The sequence below is a fragment of the Magnolia sinica genome, chromosome 9 (assembly GCF_029962835.1).
Source record: "Magnolia sinica isolate HGM2019 chromosome 9, MsV1, whole genome shotgun sequence".
In the NCBI taxonomy this organism is placed as follows: Eukaryota; Viridiplantae; Streptophyta; class Magnoliopsida; order Magnoliales; family Magnoliaceae; genus Magnolia; species Magnolia sinica.
The window spans coordinates 85,375,613-85,398,709 of NC_080581.1; the positions used below are offsets into that span (position 1 = coordinate 85,375,613).

A 23,097-nucleotide genomic window follows, 5' to 3' on the forward strand; every position below is an offset into this window, starting at 1 on the left:
AGTGCTCTATGGGCCCCACCATGATGTTGTGTTTCATCCACGCCATCCACCTATTCTTCCGGATCATTTTATTGTATGAGCACAAAAATGAGGTTGATCCAAATCTCAGGTGGATCACACAGTGTTGATTGAAGTCCCACCATTAAAAATTTCCTGGGTCACAAAAGTTTTCAATCAAGCTGATATATATATATGTGGGCCCCACCATGATGCGTGTCGACCATCAACACCGTGCATTTGATGGGTCCCCTCTAGATTATGGGATATCCCAAAAATCAACCGTATACGGAACTCAGGTGGGCCATACCATCTAAAATCATGTGAAGACATGCCAAAAACATATAAAATCACTTGGTGGGGCCGACCTAAGTTTTGAATGCTTCTGAAACTTGGTCTGAACCCTCATCCAAGTGGGACACACATAATGGATGGGTTGGATTTGCAAACCACATCTCGGTGGGCTCAAAAATGATTATGAATGTTTTAATGGTGCACACCCCTCCCCACTTCTGTATGTGGTGTGGCCCACAAAATTCACGTATTGACTTGATTTTTGAGACCTAGGCCCACGATGGAATGGTGCATCTGACTGATGGGGTAGATGTTCGAAACGCATTACGGTGGGGCCCACACAGCTCATCATCATGGGACGGACTAGTGAGGTCGAGCGCATGATACCTTTTCCCATATATATATATATATATATATATAATTTTCACTTCATCGAAGTCTGTATGACCTAATCAACAGGTTAGAAGTCAAATAACCATTACTGTGGCCCTAGGAGGTTTTTAATGGTGAACATTCAATCACATCTGTTTTCCTATGGTGTGGTCCACCTGAGATTTAGATCTACCTCATTTTTTGGATCAAGCACTAAAATTATCTTTCAAAATGGATGGACAGCGTAAACAAATACATCATGGCAGTGTCACTAGCCAAACCGCATCCGGATAAAACCCATACATCACGGGTGGCCCCATAGAGACTCTACCTGGACCGATTTCCATCCAGCGGGGCTGGACGTAATCCAACTCTCCGTCTACTATCAATCATTGTATTCATTGCAAGATACTCGGAATCTACGAAAATTGTCCCACTGGTTATAAGAAAGAACGAAGAAAACGGAAATTTATGAGAGAAGAAAAAGAAGAAATGGCGGAGAGTGCTGTGAGCTTCTTAGTTGAATACTTGGGAGCTTTGCTGGTGGAGGAAGCACAGTTGCTGAAGGGGGTCCATGGAGAAGTCTGTGACATCAGGGATGAGTTAGACAGAATTAAATCCTTTTTAAGGGATGCTGATACAAGACAAGACACAGACCAAAGCCTCAAGACATGGGTGAAACAAGTAAGAGAAATCGCTTCTGATGTCGAGGATGTTCTCGACAAGTTCATGCTCGGCAAAGCACAAGAGCAACACGATTCTCAGGGATGCATCGACTTTCTTTATATACTCATCAAGCAGTTCATGGTGCATCATCAGACTGCATCCTCAATACAAGATATCAAAACCCGAATCGGTATGATTACGGAGAGAAAAGACGCTTACGCTCTCAATAGAATAGAGCAAGGTTCAAGCTCCAATAACATGAGTGATCAATGGTATGATCCTCGATTGAATGCTCTTTTCATTGAGGAAGCTCATCTTGTGGGCATCGACATGCCGAGGAGGCAATTGATCAGATGGTTAATGAATGGAGATTCGAGACTCTCGACGATTTCGGTGGTTGGTATGGGTGGCCTAGGCAAGACCACTCTAGTAAAGAAAGTCTATGATAGCCAACAAGTGAAGAAATGTTTTGAAACATATGCTTGGATCACCGTCTCACAATCATTCAAACCAGTGGATCTACTCAGAAACATGATAAAACAATTCTCCGAGGCAAAGAAAGATCAGTCTCCTGAAGGAGTAGATGCGATGACACAGGTCGAGCTAATCCAAGTGCTACGGAGCTTCTTGCAGAACAAGAGGTATGTGCTTGTGCTTGATGATGTATGGGAGGTGCCTGTATGGAATTTCATAAGCAATGCATTGCCCACTAGTGAATATGGTAGCTGGGTAATGATCACCACACGCAAAGGTGACGTTGCATCATCTTCTTGCATTGGACCTTCCAATCACATCTACAACCTTCAGCCTCTGCATCCAGAAAATGCCTGGTCCCTCTTTTGCAGGAAGGCATTCCAATCAAATGAGGAGAACAGTTGTCCTCAGGAATTGGAGAAGCTTTCTCGAAGTTTCGTAAAAGAATGTCAAGGACTACCTCTTGCAATTGTCACATTAGGTAGTCTTTTGTCAATGAAGGGAAAGACGTATGTTGAGTGGGAGATGATTCACCGTAGCCTTGGATCAGAGCTTGAAAGTGATGACAATCTTAGAAGCATGACAAAAATATTATTACTCAGTTTCAATGACTTGCCTTACTACCTGAAATCATGCTTCTTGTATTTGAGTATATTTCCAGAAGATTATGCCATTAAGCGTATGAAACTAATTCGGCTATGGATAGCTGAGGGTTTTGTCGAAAGAAATGAAGGCAGGTCAATGGAAGAGGTTGCTGAAGGCTACCTCAATGTGCTCATCACTAGAAATGTTGCTCTAGTGACAGAACGGAAATCTTATGGCAAGGTAATCACTTGTCAAATCCACGATCTTGTGCGGGAGATGATTATTCCAAAATTCAGGGAGGAGCACTTCTTTGCATCTTCTGTTGAAGAGAACATGAACAGAATCCGGCATCTGTCGATTTGCAACGATGGTGAGAATTTTCCAAAATTTGATACCTTCACCCGTCTTCACTCTGTTCATTTTTGGGGTGGATGGGCTATTCAAAACTCCTGCAATCACATCGTTTGCTAGCTTAAGGTTGTTGAAGGTGGTGGATCTTGAAAATGTGTCCGTGGACATCTTTCCTGATGATCTAACAAGCTTGTTGCATTTGAGGTACCTAAGCTTGGAGAATACAAAGATCAAGAAGGTTCCAAGTTCGTTGATGAAGCTAAAGAACTTAGAAACATTGAATCTTAAGGGCACCTTTGTATGTGAATTGCCAGTTGAGATTCTCAAGCTCGAGCACCTTCGCCACCTCCTCGTTTATCGCTATCATATAATGGTTGTTTATTTACCTTTTAACTCTGTGTATGGAGTTAAGGTGTCAGCTGGAATTGGGCATATGAGATCCCTACGAAGTTGGCATGCATAGAGGCAGAGAGCGGAATCATTAGAGAGCTGGGGAATCTCACCCAACTGAGGAGGTTAGGCATTATCAAGCTAAAAAGGGAAGATGGGAACGATTTGTGCACTTCTGTTGAGAAGATGGAGTCACTACAAGAAAAGGGGGCTTTAGCCTCAGTTCAAAACCGAGGCTAAAATGGTAAAAAATTGAGGCTAAAACCTTTCGCCTCAGTTTTGCCTCAGTTATCCAAACCGAGGTTGAAACCCCCGTGGCTAAAGGCTTTAGCCTCAGTTTTAGCAACCGAGGCTAAAATGACTTTTATAGCCTCAATTTTCTCGAAATGAGGCCAAAGCAAAATTTTAGCCTCCATTGTTTCCAACTGAGACTAAATCCAAATTTAGCCTCAATTGCCTCTAACCGAAGCTAAAACTATTTTTAACCTCGGTTCTCAACAACCGAGGCTAAAGCCTTTAGCCATGAGAGCTGTAATCTCGGTTTAGGTAACTGAGGCAAAACCGAGACTAAAGATGGATTTAGCCTCTTTTGGCATCAACTGAGGCTAAATTCGGTTGATGACCTCATTTCTCTATCAACCAAAGCTAACAATATCATAATCAACAAATGACAACAAATGATTGAGCCTGTGCATATTTCACCCATTTAACATTCATCAAGACAACAATTAGCACAATATCAACAAAACAATTAATGGTCTATTTAAACTATAAATGTCTTCCTTTCCTAGCCTTCCACGTGAACTGTTTCAGTAAGGTCCCCTTATGGACCGATCATGTCTTCCTTTCCTAGCCACATCTTCTGGCAGATGTCTACAACACCAACCTCACTGGCCACGATCACGTGTCCACTATGTGTGATGCAGGCCCTTTTCTTTTCTTGCAATGAGCCCAAATTCCTCCCTGGGAAGTTTCCCTGCAATGGGCTGAGAAGCATAGCTGATTCGGTAAGTCGCACAGCATTGAGATTATACTGCTTGGAGCCGTAGAGTGTTGCAGAACCAGGCCCTCTATTTGTTGAAGACTTGAACCTTTATAAACAATCAAGGCCCATGATAAACAAGAAAATAAAAGGACAATCAGCTTCACAAGTCACCTCTATAGTTGGGAAAGTGTCACAGTAAATAAAAAAATAAAAAAACTGCTTGCAGATGGAATTTGATTGATTGCTAACACGTACACCGCATGCTCAAATACAAAAGTAGACGGCTCAGTTTTTTATGTGTAAACATAGCTAGCTATCTGTAACACATGCTTCAATATGCAGCAGGATAATATATGGTGGTTACTATAGACATGTCCAGTAAATATTGTAAAATATACTTGCTAATCAAATATCATTATACCGACATTATCAAAAAAAAAAAAAAAACTTGGCAAGCTTGCAGTTGGAACTTTTCTTCTCTTTTCCTTCTTTTTTCATTTCCTTTTTTCTTAATGAATTGCCTTCAATTGGAACTTCAATCACATTAATAAATTGTCATTGTATCAAACTATATGGTGCTACAAGGCTTACAAGCACCACAATACAACCCCTACTCAATTGCTTGCTGGCAGGTATTGCAAATCATAAGCAACAGAGGAAACAAAAATTGGCCTTATAAAAGAAAACCAGTAAGAAAAACACACCCAAGTATGAAAAAGTTTAGAAAGAAAAAGCAACCAAAAGTCATCACCTGATATTCTTGAAGTGGATTTTGCTGCTCGTCAGGCATGTACCAGGAAGCATCCAAAACTTGAAGAAATAAAAAAAAACTCAACATTCATAATGTAGATGATAAATATGATTCATTCAATTCATTCATATTCACAAGATTCCATTAATTTACCTTAGATACTCTAACAGGACCATGATAGAGGTGGTGATAATGGACAAGATGGCATTTTCACTCACACAAGATAGGGTCCTAGATAGGAATTTTTGCAACCAAGAAAAAAAAGATCCTTAAAGCAGACCCTAAGAAGCTGGGACAAGATACTTCTCTTCTACCAAGTCTATCCAAGTCTATCTAACAAAGAAAAATAAACAAGCAGCAGCCCGCAGTTTCTAAATGCTAAGTAAATTCCTAGCATTTCAAGAGCAAAAGGAAACGAACCAAAATCACAACTTGCTATGAGAAACTAATGAAAAACAAACAAAAAACAACAATAAGGCCACTGAATCCTAGCTTTTTTAACATAAGATGCCTTAATATGTAACCGAAAGGAAAACAAACACGATCTAATTCTCAGGCAATATCCGACCAAAACTTAGATACAACCAACCCTGCATGGTCCTGCAATCCCATTTAGAAAAAAATAAAAATAAAAATTCCCAAGGAGAGATGAAATGCCGACCTTCTACATCTTGAGCCTTTCATTCTCTTCTTCCAAACGTGAAAACTTGTTCTACAGCTTGTTTGTGTATGCCTGCCACAATGAGGAATAAATTCTCGGTCTTAAAAAAACAGAAAATGGAAGTAACTGGTTTTCAAAACAAGCAACCTGATCTTACAGACACACAGACAAATAAAGTGCTTATACACTCTGCACAATTCTTCAGATACTGCTCCTACCGGATTGATGGCACAAACAGCAAGAACATTCATATCAAACAGCACTGAGTAGATTGTCTCTTTCAGCTGTCTTCTAGATGCCTTAGCAGATTCAGTATCTGAAGAAAAGGAAAAATAATTTTTAAAAAAAGGTATCAATTTAACTGAAAATGCACCCAAATAAATTGAATGTACCCTATATGGTTGACTTTATTTCTCCTTTCAATCATCTATCCATTACTATTGCCCCTATCAAGGAGAGATGATACCATTGCCAGTTAAACTTCTGATTCCCACTGGGACACTATGCTAACTACACTTTGGGCATAACTTCCTCAATTGGGTCGGGACCACATTCTTTTGAAAGATAATACAGCATCTATTATAAATCTATAGAACAAGCTCCCATCTCATACAATCATAAGCAGAATTTTACATTGTGAAAACATAGAGAAGCTTTAAAGAAACCACAACATACCTGCAAGAGAGACCCCTCAGTCCATACTCGGCCAAACCTAGCAATTTCCCAGTCCATCTAGTGGACCGCAATGTAGTTTTTGGATGGCTAGAGATTAGCTAGCACCACATGCACCCTGGCCAAAAAGCACCTCCATATGCAGCATTGTGCAAAATCAGGTGAGTATGTAAAGCACTAATAATATCCAATCACCCTTATAAAATCCATCAGTAAAAAATGCCTAATTCCCGTAAGTTTGCTCCAGATTCTTAAAGAGTGACAGTTTGCAGCTGAAATTTTCCAGTCAAACAGTCTCTTGGCAACAGTATATAAAAAGGCATATCTTAACAACATATTCTAGTAAAGCTAACAGATGAAGCTAAATTCCGGATCGACTACAATTAATTACAATGTTTTTAGATACATAATCAATAACAGAGAATGAAGAGAATAAACAACTATGGTATGAAATGGTAGAGAATGACGAGAATAAAGAACTAAGATATGAAATGGTGGAGAACGAAGAGAGATGAAAAGGTATGGTACAATCGAGTTTCCGTACTAACTGAAATCCGTACTAATGAGTTACCATTCCTCATTAGGCTCATCTTATTTCTTTTATTGAAGTTTTGTTTGATTTAACAAAGTGGAGGGGCTTCCTAACTATCAAGTGTCCTTAGGGTCTGATACAATCAAGGAATTCAATAACGGTAAGTGACCGTAAAGGCCAACCTTATAGCCATCACGATACAAGTTGTAATATTCGTTACAGCCCTGTAACAGTTGAAATTCTCTTAAAGGAAAAATGTATCGGCCCATTATGGGCTCGAATTGGTATGTAATGGGCACGTTATGGCTTCGTGTTGGCCTGTTACAGGACCATAACAGCTGTTACGCCCATTACAGGACCATTATGGGTTGTTCTTTCTTTTTCTTTTTTTTCTTTTTTTTCAAGTTGGGGATTACAGCACCACATTGCGTAACGGTCACAACCCTTACTGCTACTAACGGCCATTATGGCTGTAACTCAGCCATTTTTAATACCATGGATACAAGACATGAACACATCTGAAAAATTCAATGGCTTTTGTTACCTCACAGAATAAAACATGTATCCGGACACTCTGTATCCCCTGTAAAGTTCTGTATTAGTTTGTCCATCCATAGTTCTTCACAGGAGTGAAAGAAATGTTTAGAGATCTCATTCATTGCCAAAAATTAAACCTTTATTAGATAATTTTAAGAAAATTTTACAAGAACCGGACATACTACGCCACAAATACTGCTTTCTTCCCCAAATCACACCATTTCCCAAAACAAAAGGGCCAGGAACAGAGAAATCATTACCAGATCCGATCGAAACCACGCAATTTTAGCAAATACAACCAAAAGAATCAGACAACCACAATCTCAAACAGACCGAATTCCAGATCTAACACTAGAAACACTAAAAAAAAACACACAAAGGCCACCACCAGATAAAAAATTCCACACATTTCAGACTCTAAAACAAAAGTCATCGATTGACTTGCCCGCGGCCCACCATGGAATGGTGCATCTGACTGATGGGGTAGATGTTTGACATGCATCATGGTGGGGCCCACATAGCTAAAGTTCATGTGAAGTTCCCTTGAGCTGGACCGCAGAGAACCATTTCCATTATATATATATATATATATATATATATATATATATATATATATATATATATATATTATGTTTGGTGTTTTCACTTCATCCCATCTGGAATGACCTTATAAACGGTTTGGATAGCATATAAACATCAACATGGAGCCCAGGAAGGTTTCCACGGTGGAAATTTCTTTTTCAAATTTTCCCTCTCGTGTGACCCACGTGAGTTTTGTATCCACCTCATTTTTGGTCTCACGTTCTAAAATTAGCTCCCAAAACAGATGATCGTAATGAATTTATCACATACATTGTAGTGGGTCCAACCCAGCATCCTTGCGTAGAGGCTTTGGCAGGAAATCCGCGTCCCTAGGAATACGATTGCATGCAGTGCTCGCACTGGATCATCTTTCCATAATGAAATGTTTTAAAATCTACTTTTTTTTAAAAAAAGTCCATAGCATTTTCACCCAGTGTATATCAACCAACCTAATACGTGCATGCAAAATCCAAAACTTCCAATAGGTTAGTCCCACCATGAAAATCACCTAATGCAAAAATCAGATCAATCTACTGATAAGGGGATTTCCCTCCATATATAACAATATCTGGCCACTGATAAATGTCAATATAAAAGTTTAGACCTTTTGATAAATGGATGTGGCTGATTATTGCACAAGGTAATCATGGCAGTGAGTCCAATGTATTTAATGGGTTGGATATCATAAGCCCATTAAAAGGTTGGGAGTTACCAACTGGGTGGACCGTAATTTGCAGTCCACCTGGTAGGACCTCAGACCTCTTTAAAAATAAGTACCAGCCTCTTGAGTCGTGAGAGGAAAAAATAATAATAAATAATTTGGAAGAAAATTTAAAAATAAGAAAAGAAAGAATAAAGGCAGTTGGGGGAGGCATAATCCTGTGAAACCCTTTTCCGGGAGCTTTACGATATGGGAAGCTAGGTGGGGTCACTGTAACGTTTGTGAGTAATCCACTCGTTTCATTTGTTTTAGCAGATCATGTTAGGAAATTGACTCTAAAAAAATGAGGCTGATCTAAAACTTTAATGGCTGCACGATGGAGAAACTGAATAAGAAAATGCCTACCGTTCTCTTGGGTCTATTGATGATTTCTTAAATTTGTAAAATAACAGAGTTTGTCTATACCACCGAAGGGTCATTGAGTAGGTGTCAATGCCATCAAAGTGCTATCGAGAAAATCCTTGCTGGAACTTTTTAGTATTATTATTCGATGTCATCGAAGTCCCATCAAGCGCGTGCATAGAATTGCCTAAGTGCGGAATTTGTTTCCTATTTCGATTATAATATTATATGATACTATATATATCGGGTGTAATAAGGATTTAAGGAGAATTAGAGTTCTAGGCTTTCCAATTCGTCCCTAAGGATGTAAGGGTATAATTTGGCCTTGTGAAGTGGATTTGAGGGTTGTTTGAATCAATAACACTATCTCTTATATTTATATTTTTAAAATGTATTACTTATCAATTTGCACTATGGTTTTTTTTGAAAAAGGTTTTACTACATAAAATTCAAACCGTTTATGTTTGAACTTACTTCTGTGATTGGTAGTACTTTACTTGATTCCCCTGTGTGCTTTCAGAGTTCTCCAAAGTTCTCCAACGGAATCCGCCATGATGTTTATATATGTCATCCATACTGATTCATAAGGTCATTACTACTCGGATGAACTGAAAACATAAAAATGTTAGCTGGACCATGGGGCCCACCTTTCCATATGTGTTGTATATCCACACCGGTCATAGAATTTCCACTGCATTTTAGGCATGGTCCCAAAAATAAAGCTAATCAAAATCTCAAGTAAACCACGTAATAGTAAACAGGGATCATTGAACACCCACCATTAAAAACTTCCAAAAGCCCAGCATAATATTTATTTTTCATCCAATCGGTTAATGAGGACAAACACACAGACGACCACTCTTTCCAGCACTTAGATATGAATCTGCTTTAATTTTGGGACCATGCCTTAAAACAAGCTGCAAAAAATGGATGGGCGGTGTGGATATATATACAAGATGTAGATCAAGGTGGGCCCCACGGTCAGGGAATCACCCTGTACAGTGTTACCCGGGTAACACCTCCCCGCTGTAATGGACTTAAAAAGTGTGGACGCGGATGCGAAAGCCTTTCCAAAGACGGTGGTGTTTGTAGGGAACGGATTGGCTACTCCCCATGACACCAGCCAATGGCTGATGGACGGTGCTCTTTGGCCCCACTATGATGTATGTGTTTCATCCATGCCGTCCATATATTTTTACAGATAACTTTACAGTATGAGACCAAAAAACGAGACATATCCCAATCTCAAGTGGACCACATTACAGGAAACAGTGTTGAATGAGTGTCAACCTTTAAAAACATTTCGGTGGCCATAAAAGTTTTGGATCAAGCTGATTTTTGTTTTTTCCCTTCATCTGGGCCTGTATGACCAAATCAACAGATTGGATGTCAAACAAACAGTACACTGGCATTAGAAGGATTTTAATGGTGGATATCCAATCACTATTGTTTTTATGTGGTGTGGACTACCTGAGATTTATATCCATCTAACTTTTGGGTTAAATGCTTAAAATAATCTTTAAAAATGGATAAACGGAATGGATGAAACACATACATCATGGTAGGGCCCACAGAGCACCGACCACCAGCCACCGGGATGGTGGCAGGGGGAGCAGCCAATCCGTTTCAGTGTTTGTATGCCTTCCTTTGAAATCTGATTGGGTCCACCATTATGTTTATATGCCATCCATACGGTTAATAGTTTCATTCCTACTAGGATGAACTGAAATTTGCATTTTCCATTCATCCCGGGCTATTTGACCTTATGAGCCGGTTGGATGGCATATAAACATCACAGTGGGACCTACAAATGTTTCAACGGTGACCAGCGTCGTTATCACTGCTTCTTGTGGTGTGGTCCACTTGATTCAGTGGATAAAAGTCATGGATAAAAGGGAAACGGATCGGCTACTGACCCGGCCAGCCAATGGCTAGTGGTTAGTGCTCTATGGGCCCCACCATGATGTTGTGTTTCATCCACGCCATCCACCTATTCTTCCGGATCATTTTATTGTATGAGCACAAAAATGAGGTTGATCCAAATCTCAGGTGGATCACACAGTGTTGATTGAAGTCCCACCATTAAAAATTTCCTGGGTCACAAAAGTTTTCAATCAAGCTGATATATATATATGTGGGCCCCACCATGATGCGTGTCGACCATCAACACCGTGCATTTGATGGGTCCCCTCTAGATTATGGGATATCCCAAAAATCAACCGTATACGGAACTCAGGTGGGCCATACCATCTAAAATCATGTGAAGACATGCCAAAAACATATAAAATCACTTGGTGGGGCCCATCTGAGTTTTGAATGCTTCTGAAACTTGGTCTGAACCCTCATCCAAGTGGGACACACATAATGGATGGGATGGATTTGCAAAACACATGTCGGTGGGCCCAAAAATGATTATGAATGTTTTAATGGTGCATGGCCCCTCCCACTTCTGTATGTGGTGTGGCCCACACAAGTCACATATTGACTTGATTTTTGAGTCCTAGACCTACGATGGAATGATGCACCTGACTGATGGGGTAGATGTTCGAAACGCATTACAGTGGGGCCCACACAGCTCATCATCATGGGACGGACTAGTGAGGTCGAGCGCATGATACCTTTTCCCATATATATATATATATATATATATATATATATATATATATATATATATATATATATATATATATATATATATATAATTTTCACTTCATCGAAGTCTGTATGACCTAATCAACAGGTTAGAAGTCAAATAACCATTACTGTGGCCCTAGGAGGTTTTTAATGGTGAACATTCAATCACAACTGTTTTCCTATGGTGTGGTCCACCTGAGATTTAGATCTACCTCATTTTTTGGATCAAGCACTAAAATTATCTTTCAAAATGGATGGACAGCGTAAACAAATACATCATGGCAGTGTCACTAGCCAAACCGCATCCGGATAAAACCCATACATCACGGGTGGCCCCATAGAGACTCTACCTGGACCGATTTCCATCCAGCGGGGCTGGACGTAATCCAACTCTCCGTCTACTATCAATCATTGTATTCATCGCAAGATACTCGGAATCTACGAAAATTGTCCCACTGGTTATAAGAAAGAACGAAGAAAACGGAAATTTATGAGAGAAGAAAAAGAAGAAATGGCGGAGAGTGCTGTGAGCTTCTTAGTTGAATACTTGGGAGCTTTGCTGGTGGAGGAAGCACAGTTGCTGAAGGGGGTCCATGGAGAAGTCTGTGACATCAGGGATGAGTTAGACAGAATTAAATCCTTTTTAAGGGATGCTGATACAAGACAAGACACAGACCAAAGCCTCAAGACATGGGTGAAACAAGTAAGAGAAATCGCTTATGATGTCGAGGATGTTCTCGACAAGTTCATGCTCGGCAAAGCACAAGCGCAACACGATTCTCAGGGATGCATCGACTTTCTTTATATACTCATCAAGCAGTTCATGGTGCATCATCAGACTGCATCCTCAATACAAGATATCAAAACCTGAATCGGTATGATAACGAAGAGAAAAGACGCTTACACTCTCAATAGAATAGAGCAAGGTTCAAGCTCCAATAACATGAGTGATCAATGGTATGATCCTCGATTGAATGCTCTTTTCATTGAGGAAGCTCATCTTGTGGGCATCGACATGCCGAGGAGGCAATTGATCAGATGGTTAATGAATGGAGATTCGAGACTCTCGACGATTTCGGTGGTTGGTATGGGTGGCCTAGGCAAGACCACTCTAGTAAAGAAAGTCTATGATAGCCAACAAGTGAAGAAATGTTTTAAACATATGCTTGGATCACTGTCTCGCAATCATTCAAACCAGTGCATCTACTCAGAAACATGATAAAGCAATTCTCCGAGGCAAAGAAAGAACAGTCTCCTGAAGGAGTAGATGCGATGACACAGGTCGAGCTAATCCAAGTGCTACGGAGCTAATTGCAGAACAAGAGGTATGTGCTTGTTCTTGATGATGGGAGGTGCATTTATAGAATTTCATAAGCAATGCATTGCCCACTAGTGAATATGGTAGCTGGGTAATGATCACCACACGCAAAGGTGACGTTGCATCATCTTCTTGCATTGGACCTTCCAATCACATCTACAACCTTCAGCCTCTGCATCCAGAAAATGCCTGGTCCCTCTTTTGCAGGCAGGCATTCCAATCAAATGAGGAGAACAGTTGTCCTCAGGAATTGGAGAAGCTTTCTCGAAGTTCCGTAAAAAAATGTCAAGGACTACCTCTTGCAATTGTCACATTAGGTAGTCTTTTGTCAGTGAAGGGAAAGACATATGTTGAGTGGGAGATGATTCACCGTAGCCTTGGATCAGAGCTTGAAAGCGATGACAATCTTAGAAGCATGACAAAAATATTATTACTCAGTTTCAATGACTTGCCTTACTACCTGAAATCATGCTTCTTGTATTTGAGTATTTTTCCAGAAGATTATGCCATTAAGCGTATGAAACTAATTCGGCTATGGATAGCTGAGGGTTTTGTCGAAAGAAATGAAGGCAGGTCAATGGAAGAGGTTGCTGAAGGCTACCTCAATGTGCTCATCACTAGAAATGTTGCTCTAGTGACAGAACGGAAATCTTATGGCAAGGTAATCACTTGTCAAATCCACGATCTTGTGCGGGAGACGATTATTCCAAAATTCAGGGAGGAGCACTTCTTTGCATCTTCTGTTGAAGAGAACATGAACAGAATCCGGCATCTGTCGATTTGCAACGATGGTGAGAATTTTCCAAAATTTGATACCTTCACCCGTCTTCACTCTGTTCATTTTTGGGGTGGATGGGCTATTCAAAACTCCTGCAATCACATCGTTTGCTAGCTTAAGGTTGTTGAAGGTGGTGGATCTTGAAAATGTGTCCGTGGACATCTTTCCTGATGATCTAACAAGCTTGTTGCATTTGAGGTACCTAAGCTTGGAGAATACAAAGATCAAGAAGGTTCCAAGTTCGTTGATGAAGCTAAAGAACTTAGAAACATTGAATCTTAAGGGCACCTTTGTATGTGAATTGCCAGTTGAGATTCTCAAGCTCGAGCACCTTCGCCACCTCCTCGTTTATCGCTATCATATAATGGTTGTTTATTTACCTTTTAACTCTGTGTATGGAGTTAAGGTGTCAGCTGGAATTGGGCATATGAGATCCCTACAGAAGTTGGCATGCATAGAGGCAGAGAGCGGAATCATTAGAGAGCTGGGGAATCTCACCCAACTGAGGAGGTTAGGCATTATCAAGCTAAAAAGGGAAGATGGGAACGATTTGTGCACTTCTGTTGAGAAGATGGAGTCACTACAAGAAAAGGGGGCTTTAGCCTCAGTTCAAAACCGAGGCTAAAATGGTAAAAAATTGAGGCTAAAACCTTTCGCCTCAGTTTTGCCTCAGTTATCCAAACCGAGGTTGAAACCCCCGTGGCTAAAGGCTTTAGCCTCAGTTTTAGCAACCGAGGCTAAAATGACTTTTATAGCCTCAATTTTCTCGAAATGAGGCCAAAGCAAAATTTTAGCCTCCATTGTTTCCAACTGAGACTAAATCCAAATTTAGCCTCAATTGCCTCTAACCGAAGCTAAAACTATTTTTAACCTCGGTTCTCAACAACCGAGGCTAAAGCCTTTAGCCATGAGAGCTGTAATCTCGGTTTAGGTAACTGAGGCAAAACCGAGACTAAAGATGGATTTAGCCTCTTTTGGCATCAACTGAGGCTAAATTCGGTTGATGACCTCATTTCTCTATCAACCAAAGCTAACAATATCATAATCAACAAATGACAACAAATGATTGAGCCTGTGCATATTTCACCCATTTAACATTCATCAAGACAACAATTAGCACAATATCAACAAAACAATTAATGGTCTATTTAAACTATAAATGTCTTCCTTTCCTAGCCTTCCACGTGAACTGTTTCAGTAAGGTCCCCTTATGGACCGATCATGTCTTCCTTTCCTAGCCACATCTTCTGGCAGATGTCTACAACACCAACCTCACTGGCCACGATCACGTGTCCACTATGTGTGATGCAGGCCCTTTTCTTTTCTTGCAATGAGCCCAAATTCCTCCCTGGGAAGTTTCCCTGCAATGGGCTGAGAAGCATAGCTGATTCGGTAAGTCGCACAGCATTGAGATTATACTGCTTGGAGCCGTAGAGTGTTGCAGAACCAGGCCCTCTATTTGTTGAAGACTTGAACCTTTATAAACAATCAAGGCCCATGATAAACAAGAAAATAAAAGGACAATCAGCTTCACAAGTCACCTCTATAGTTGGGAAAGTGTCACAGTAAATAAAAAAATAAAAAAACTGCTTGCAGATGGAATTTGATTGATTGCTAACACGTACACCGCATGCTCAAATACAAAAGTAGACGGCTCAGTTTTTTATGTGTAAACATAGCTAGCTATCTGTAACACATGCTTCAATATGCAGCAGGATAATATATGGTGGTTACTATAGACATGTCCAGTAAATATTGTAAAATATACTTGCTAATCAAATATCATTATACCGACATTATCAAAAAAAAAAAAAAACTTGGCAAGCTTGCAGTTGGAACTTTTCTTCTCTTTTCCTTCTTTTTTCATTTCCTTTTTTCTTAATGAATTGCCTTCAATTGGAACTTCAATCACATTAATAAATTGTCATTGTATCAAACTATATGGTGCTACAAGGCTTACAAGCACCACAATACAACCCCTACTCAATTGCTTGCTGGCAGGTATTGCAAATCATAAGCAACAGAGGAAACAAAAATTGGCCTTATAAAAGAAAACCAGTAAGAAAAACACACCCAAGTATGAAAAAGTTTAGAAAGAAAAAGCAACCAAAAGTCATCACCTGATATTCTTGAAGTGGATTTTGCTGCTCGTCAGGCATGTACCAGGAAGCATCCAAAACTTGAAGAAATAAAAAAAAAACTCAACAGTCATAATGTAGATGATAAATATGATTCATTCAATTCATTCATATTCACAAGATTCCATTAATTTACCTTAGATACTCTAACAGGACCATGATAGAGGTGGTGATAATGGACAAGATGGCATTTTCACTCACACAAGATAGGGTCCTAGATAGGAATTTTTGCAACCAAGAAAAAAAAGATCCTTAAAGCAGACCCTAAGAAGCTGGGACAAGATACTTCTCTTCTACCAAGTCTATCCAAGTCTATCTAACAAAGAAAAATAAACAAGCAGCAGCCCGCAGTTTCTAAATGCTAAGTAAATTCCTAGCATTTCAAGAGCAAAAGGAAACGAACCAAAATCACAACTTGCTATGAGAAACTAATGAAAAACAAACAAAAAACAACAATAAGGCCACTGAATCCTAGCTTTTTTAACATAAGATGCCTTAATATGTAACCGAAAGGAAAACAAACACGATCTAATTCTCAGGCAATATCCGACCAAAACTTAGATACAACCAACCCTGCATGGTCCTGCAATCCCATTTAGAAAAAAAAAAAAAAAAAAAAAAATTCCCAAGGAGAGATGAAATGCCGACCTTCTACATCTTGAGCCTTTCATTCTCTTCTTCCAAACGTGAAAACTTGTTCTACAGCTTGTTTGTGTATGCCTGCCACAATGAGGAATAAATTCTTGGTCTTAAAAAAACAGAAAATGGAAGTAACTGGTTTTCAAAACAAGCAACCTGATCTTACAGACACACAGACAAATAAAGTGCTTATACACTCTGCACAATTCTTCAGATACTGCTCCTACCGGATTGATGGCACAAACAGCAAGAACATTCATATCAAACAGCACTGAGTAGATTGTCTCTTTCAGCTGTCTTCTAGATGCCTTAGCAGATTCAGTATCTGAAGAAAAGGAAAAATAATTTTAAAAAAAAGGTATCAATTTAACTGAAAATGCACCCAAATAAATTGAATGTACCCTATATGGTTGACTTTATTTCTCCTTTCAATCATCTATCCATTACTATTGCCCCTATCAAGGAGAGATGATACCATTGCCAGTTAAACTTCTGATTCCCACTGGGACACTATGCTAACTACACTTTGGGCATAACTTCCTCAATTGGGTCGGGACCACATTCTTTTGAAAGATAATACAGCATCTATTATAAATCTATAGAACAAGCTCCCATCTCATACAATCATAAGCAGAATTTTACATTGTGAAAACATAGAGAAGCTTTAAAGAAACCACAACATACCTGCAAGAGAGACCCCTCAGTCCATACTCGGCCAAACCTAGCAATTTCCCAGTCCATCTAGTGGACCGCAATGTAGTTTTTGGATGGCTAGAGATTAGCTAGCACCACATGCACCCTGGCCAAAAAGCACCTCCATATGCAGCATTGTGCAAAATCAGGTGAGTATGTAAAGCACTAATAATATCCAATCACCCTTATAAAATCCATCAGTAAAAAATGCCTAATTCCCGTAAGTTTGCTCCAGATTCTTAAAGAGTGACAGTTTGCAGCTGAAATTTTCCAGTCAAACAGTCTCTTGGCAACAGTATATAAAAAGGCATATCTTAACAACATATTCTAGTAAAGCTAACAGATGAAGCTAAATTCCGGATCGACTACAATTAATTACAATGTTTTTAGATACATAATCAATAACAGAGAATGAAGAGAATAAACAACTATGGTATGAAATGGTAGAGAATGACGAGAATAAAGAACTAAGATATGAAATGGTGGAGAACGAAGAGAGATGAAAAGGTATGGTACAATCGAGTTTCCGTACTAACTGAAATCCGTACTAATGAGTTACCATTCCTCATTAGGCTCATCTTATTTCTTTTATTGAAGTTTTGTTTGATTTAACAAAGTGGAGGGGCTTCCTAACTATCAAGTGTCCTTAGGGTCTGATACAATCAAGGAATTCAATAACAGTAACAGTGACCGTAAAGGCCAACCTTATAGCCATCACGATACAAGTTGTAATATTCGTTACAGCCCTGTAACAGTTGAAATTCTCTTAAAGGAAAAATGTATCGGCCCATTATGGGCTCGAATTGGTATGTAATGGGCACGTTATGGCTTCGTGTTGGCCTGTTACAGGACCATAACAGCTGTTACGCCCATTACAGGACCATTATGGGTTGTTCTTTCTTTTTCTTTTTTTTCTTTTTTTTCAAGTTGGGGATTACAGCACCACATTGCGTAACGGTCACAACCCTTACTGCTACTAACGGCCATTATGGCTGTAACTCAACCATTTTTAATACCATGGATACAAGACATGAACACATCTGAAAAATTCAATGGCTTTTGTTACCTCACAGAATAAAACATGTATCCGGACACTCTGTATCCCCTGTAAAGTTCTGTATTAGTTTGTCCATCCATAGTTCTTCACAGGAGTGAAAGAAATGTTTAGAGATCTCATTCATTGCCAAAAATTAAACCTTTATTAGATAATTTTAAGAAAATTTTACAAGAACCGGACATACTACGCCACAAATACTGCTTTCTTCCCCAAATCACACCATTTCCAAAACAAAAGGGCCAGGAACAGAGAAATCATTACCAGATCCGATCGAAACCACGCAATTTTAGCAAATACAACCAAAAGAATCAGACAACCACAATCTCAAACAGACCGAATTCCAGATCTAACACTAGAAACACTAAAAAAAAACACACAAAGGCCACCACCAGATAAAAAATTCCACACATTTCAGACTCTAAAACAAAGAATCCAAATCATGACCTAGAATCAAATATAAAAAAACACACAGTCATTTCAAAAACAAAAATAAAAAAGTAAAGCTCCAAACAATGGGATCCGAAAGGAAAACAGATCTATCCGCAAGAACCGGATCAAAATCCGACGAAATCTCTCAGAATCAAGAGATATAAGCTGGATTCAGATTAAAATAGATTAAGCACCAAAAATTGAGAAAAAAATTTGAAAAAATAAACCCTAAGTGGAGAATATTTGGAAAAAAGCTCACTGTATTTCAAGGATCTAATGATCGGAGAGAGAGATGGAGAGAGATCCGATGAAGACAAGAACCGAAGATGGAGGAGGAGCTTTTCTCCTTCTTTGGAGACGGAAATCTCGGAGAAGAGAGAGAGAGAGAGAGAGAGGAGCTAGGGTAGGGTTGGGTTTCGGTTGGAAAGGAATGGTGTGAGAGGACTGTTTAAGGGGCGCGGATTGGGTTCCTACGTAAGGATGCTGGGTGGGGCCCATCACCATGATTGTGGGAAATCTACACCGTCCATCCATGCGTGCCTGTCGAATTTATATTTCAGAAATAGAATTTTAGCCTCAGTTCCTTAGGCAACCGAGGCTAAAAGGCAGAAATTTGGCCTCGGTTCCTATGCAACCGGGGCTAAAAAGTCCAATTTTATCTTCTTTTTTTTTTTTTTCAGAATTTTCAATTATTTGAAATTTCTCAATTTTAAAGAGATTTTCAATTTTTTTTTTCAAGATTCTCAAATTCAAAATTCTTATTTTTTTTAAAAATTCTTAATTTTTTTAAAATTCTCAATTTAAAAAAATCATACTTTTTCATAATTATCATTTTTTTTATTCTTAATTTTTTTAAAAAAAAATTCTTAATTTTTTAAAAGTTCTCAAAATTTTTAAAAATTCTTAATTCTTAAAAAATTCAAAATTCAAATCTTTTTCAAAACTCTCAATATTTTTTTTTCAAAATTCTCAATTTTTTCCCAATTGTCTCCATTTTTTTCCAAAATTCTCAATTTTTTCACAATTGTCAAAAATTTTAAAAATTATTAATTCTTTCAATATTCTCAATTTTTTTTTTTAATATTCCTAAATGTAGACTTTTGGCATTGGTTCTAGGATATAAAGTAGACTTTTGGCCTCGGTTCCCATGTAACTGAGGCTAAAAAGTAGACTTTTCGTCTCGGTTCCTATGCAAATGAGGCTAAAATGTAGACTTTTCACCTCGGTTCCTATGCAACTGAGGCTAAAAGTTAGACTTTTCACCCCGGTTCCTATGCAACTGAGGTTAAAAAGTAGATTTTTCGCCTCGGTTCCTATGCAACTGAGGTTAAAATGTAGACTTTTGGCCTTGGTTCCTATGCAACTGAGGCTAAAAATTAGACCTTTCGCCTCGGTTCCTATGCAACTGAGGTTAAAAAGTAGACCTTTCGACTCGGTTCCTATGCAATTGAGGCGAAAAAGTAGACCTTTCACCTCGGTTCCCATGCAACTGTGGCTAAAAAGTAGACTTTTCGCCTCGGTTCTTATACAACTGAGGCTAAAAAGTAGATTTTTCACCTCGGTTCCTATGCAACTGAGGCTACAAATTACACTTTTCGCCTCGGTTCCTATGCAACTGAGGCTAAAAAGTAGACCTTTCGCCTCGGTTCCTATGCAACTGAGGCTAAAATGTAGACTTTTCGCCTCGGTTCCTATGCAACTGAGGCTAAAAAGTAGACCTTTCGCCTCGGTTCCTATGCAACTGAGGCTAAAAAGTAGACCTTTCGCCTCGGTTCCTATGCAACTGAGGCTAAAAAGTAGACCTTTCGCCTCGGTTCCTATGCATTTGAGGCTAAAAAGTAGACTTTTTGCCTCGATTACTATGCAACTGAGGCTAAAAAGTAGACTTTTTGCCTCGATTATTATGCAACTGAGGCTAAAAAGTAGACTTTTAGCCTCAGTTCCAAAGCAACTGAGGCAAAAAGTGAACTTTTAGCCTTAGTTCCTTACCAATTGAGGCTAAAAAACACATTTAGCCTCCATTTTTTCAACCGAGGTTAAAAAATTGAGGCTAAAGGCCTACTTTCTTGTAGTGGCAGCTCTCAAATTAAATTAAATTCCTTTGGTGTCCAACTTGAAAGGAGCATAATCGTGAATTTATATTCAGCTTCTCTTTTCGTACATGATCGGGGGCCGGTTCCCTTTTGTCGCTGGCCCTCCCAAACCACACTTTGTACAACCTTGGGCTCATTTCCTCATGAAACACAAGCAGCTTAAGTTTTTTGGAAAAAAAAAAAAAGAAAAAAAAGTGAGAGTTAGCCACTAATTAATTTAGAGATGTTCACATGCTGAGTAAATCTACCCTGATGTCGAATCATCCCAATCTGATGAGAGAGAAAAAAAATAAATTTTGGAAAAGAAATTTGTGGAATATAACGTTTCATTGCAATATGGTCTTTACATTGTTGTCTAGCTTTCTAGCGAGTCCCACTCAAACTAACATGATGGCTGGTGATGTAGAAGAATATGCTCCTCCAGTGATCATACAACAACATGCTTCTTTCCCGTTTGAAGAGAGCGAAGAAAGTGAATTCAAAGTTGACAAAGCACCACATGTCAACATGGTTACTGTCATGGCCGGGGGTGTATCCAAAAGGGTAATTATCGACAAGCCCACCCACAATGACACAACACAGCCGTTGTACATGTTAGCTTATATAGACAGATGTCCTCTTACCAGAATTCTGGAAGATAATGGAGCTACTGAACTTGTTGCCATGGAGAATGATGGCTAAGCTAGGAAAAACTACGACCGATCTGATCCCATCAGAAGTCACTGTTAGTAATTTTGCTGGCCATGTCACCAACACGCATGGGGTCTTGGTGGTCGATTTGACCGTAGGCATCAAAACGGTCTTGGCGCCATTTTTTTTTTTTGTTGTGGATAGTTCGTCAAGCTATAACACACTATTGGGGAGAGACTAGATCCATTCTTTTGCATGCATCCCATTCTCTCTCCATCATTTTGTGATTTTTTTGGAACCAAGATAAGGTCGAGCTAGTCCTGGCTGACAACAAGCCTTTCTTGGCCACGTCGAATGCCAATGAAGCTAATTACTATGGTGAAGAAGTGAGACCTATCAGATTCATCGGGAGAATAAGTTTGGTCGCCCTACTAAGATTACAGTAAAAAGGAATCCAGATAGCATTGTGTAGGCTATTCTGGAGATCACCAGAACCAATGATGTCCAGCCGAAAGATATTGTTCTACATTGGCTGACCTCCCACTGCACCATTGAAGAGTTCCCATGATCGGGATGCCAAGGGATGAAGCAAATTGGGTCGATTTCACGACCAAAATAAAAAGGCTTAAAGAAAGCTTAGGGAAGCCAATGAAGGCTATTTCATACATTTGGCCCAGTTGGAGGAATCGACTGAGAGTGACAACATTTATTTCAAAGAAGACTTAGAAGTGAAGGAAGATTCTCGACCGCAAGTTCAGGATTCGTTAGTCGAGATCAATCTAAGTATAGAACAGGATTCGAAATTGGCATTCATAAGTGACTTTTTGCAACCTCTTAAGAAAGAGTTGGCAAAGCGGCTCTCTAATTTTGTTGATTATTTTGCATAAGATTATCATGAAATGTCAGGGCTTGATCGATCCCTGGTTGAGCATATATTATTCACGAAAGAAGGTTATTGGCTATACAAACAGCCACTTAGGCAGATGACAACCTAAGTTACCTCAAGATCAAAGATGAGATTGAGCGATTACCAAAGGCTGGTTTCATCCGACCGATCAAATACGCGGAATTGATGTTAAATGTTGTCCCAGTGATGAAAAAGAATAGTAAGGCTATGTATCGACATTAGAAATTTAAACCTACCTACACCAAAAGATGAATATCCCATGCCGTTGTCCGATCAGCTTATCGATCGGGTTGCTAGGGCCTGTTTGGGAGCGCGGATTTGGAACCCCCTAGATTCGGAACCCCCAGGATTTGAAATCCTCTTGGTGTGTTTGGCACCCTAGAGTGTGAATCAACTTTAATCCAAAAAGGGTCCTTACTCTTACCTGGGTGGTAGACTCCTAGGAGTTTCAACACTGGGTCAAGGGTTCGAGTACCCACCAGTGGTGAAATCCCACGGCGTGTATATGTAAGCGCGTGTGTGTGGGGTGTGTGTGTGTGTGTAAAAATAAAAATAAAAATAAAAAATAAAAATAAAAAAAATTGATGAAATTCCAAGTCTCGAATGGGCCACAAGCACAAGATCATGTTTGAGTTACTAACCAATGATTTTTAATCATTGATTTACATGGACAATGTTTGGATGGTGCTGGACAATGTTTGGATGTTGCTAATTTACATGGACAATATGTTTGGACGGTGCTGGACAATGTTTGGACGTTGCTAATTTACATGGACAATGTTTAGACAGTGCCAATTATCATTAGTGGGCCATGTGCCCAATAGAATAATAGTATAGTGACACATATGTTACACTGCAACTATTGAAAT

The 23,097-nt window shown here is 39.3% G+C and overlaps 2 protein-coding genes and 4 long non-coding RNA genes across 6 annotated transcripts; 2 read left to right on the forward strand and 4 right to left on the reverse strand.

Moving 5' to 3' along the window:
- The first annotated feature begins 1,155 nt into the window (after positions 1–1,155).
- On the forward strand, positions 1,156–2,859 carry LOC131255303 (disease resistance protein RPM1-like). Its single transcript, XM_058256001.1, has one exon. It carries the CDS (start codon positions 1,156–1,158, stop codon positions 2,857–2,859), a length of 1,704 nt encoding a protein of 567 aa, XP_058111984.1.
- Positions 2,860–3,807: 948 nt separating this feature from the next.
- Positions 3,808–4,927, reverse strand: LOC131256516 (uncharacterized). The gene is made up of 2 exons (XR_009176860.1): positions 4,866–4,927; positions 3,808–4,220 (listed from the first exon to the last, which is right to left on the reverse strand). It is a non-coding gene; the product is annotated as an uncharacterized LOC131256516 (long non-coding RNA).
- A 78-nt stretch (positions 4,928–5,005) lies between these two features.
- On the reverse strand, positions 5,006–6,362 carry LOC131256517 (uncharacterized). Its single transcript, XR_009176861.1, has 3 exons — positions 5,919–6,362; positions 5,745–5,842; positions 5,006–5,598 (listed from the first exon to the last, which is right to left on the reverse strand). It is a non-coding gene; the product is annotated as an uncharacterized LOC131256517 (long non-coding RNA).
- A 6,061-nt stretch (positions 6,363–12,423) lies between these two features.
- Positions 12,424–13,756, forward strand: LOC131255304 (disease resistance protein RPM1-like). Its single transcript, XM_058256002.1, has 3 exons — positions 12,424–12,631; positions 12,745–12,827; positions 12,911–13,756. Exons 1-3 carry the CDS (start codon positions 12,424–12,426, stop codon positions 13,754–13,756), a joined length of 1,137 nt encoding a protein of 378 aa, XP_058111985.1.
- Positions 13,757–14,705: 949 nt separating this feature from the next.
- LOC131256518 (uncharacterized) lies at positions 14,706–15,824 on the reverse strand. The gene is made up of 2 exons (XR_009176862.1): positions 15,763–15,824; positions 14,706–15,118 (listed from the first exon to the last, which is right to left on the reverse strand). It is a non-coding gene; the product is annotated as an uncharacterized LOC131256518 (long non-coding RNA).
- A 75-nt stretch (positions 15,825–15,899) lies between these two features.
- Positions 15,900–17,264, reverse strand: LOC131256519 (uncharacterized). The gene is made up of 3 exons (XR_009176863.1): positions 16,821–17,264; positions 16,647–16,744; positions 15,900–16,500 (listed from the first exon to the last, which is right to left on the reverse strand). It is a non-coding gene; the product is annotated as an uncharacterized LOC131256519 (long non-coding RNA).
- Positions 17,265–23,097: the final 5,833 nt, after the last annotated feature.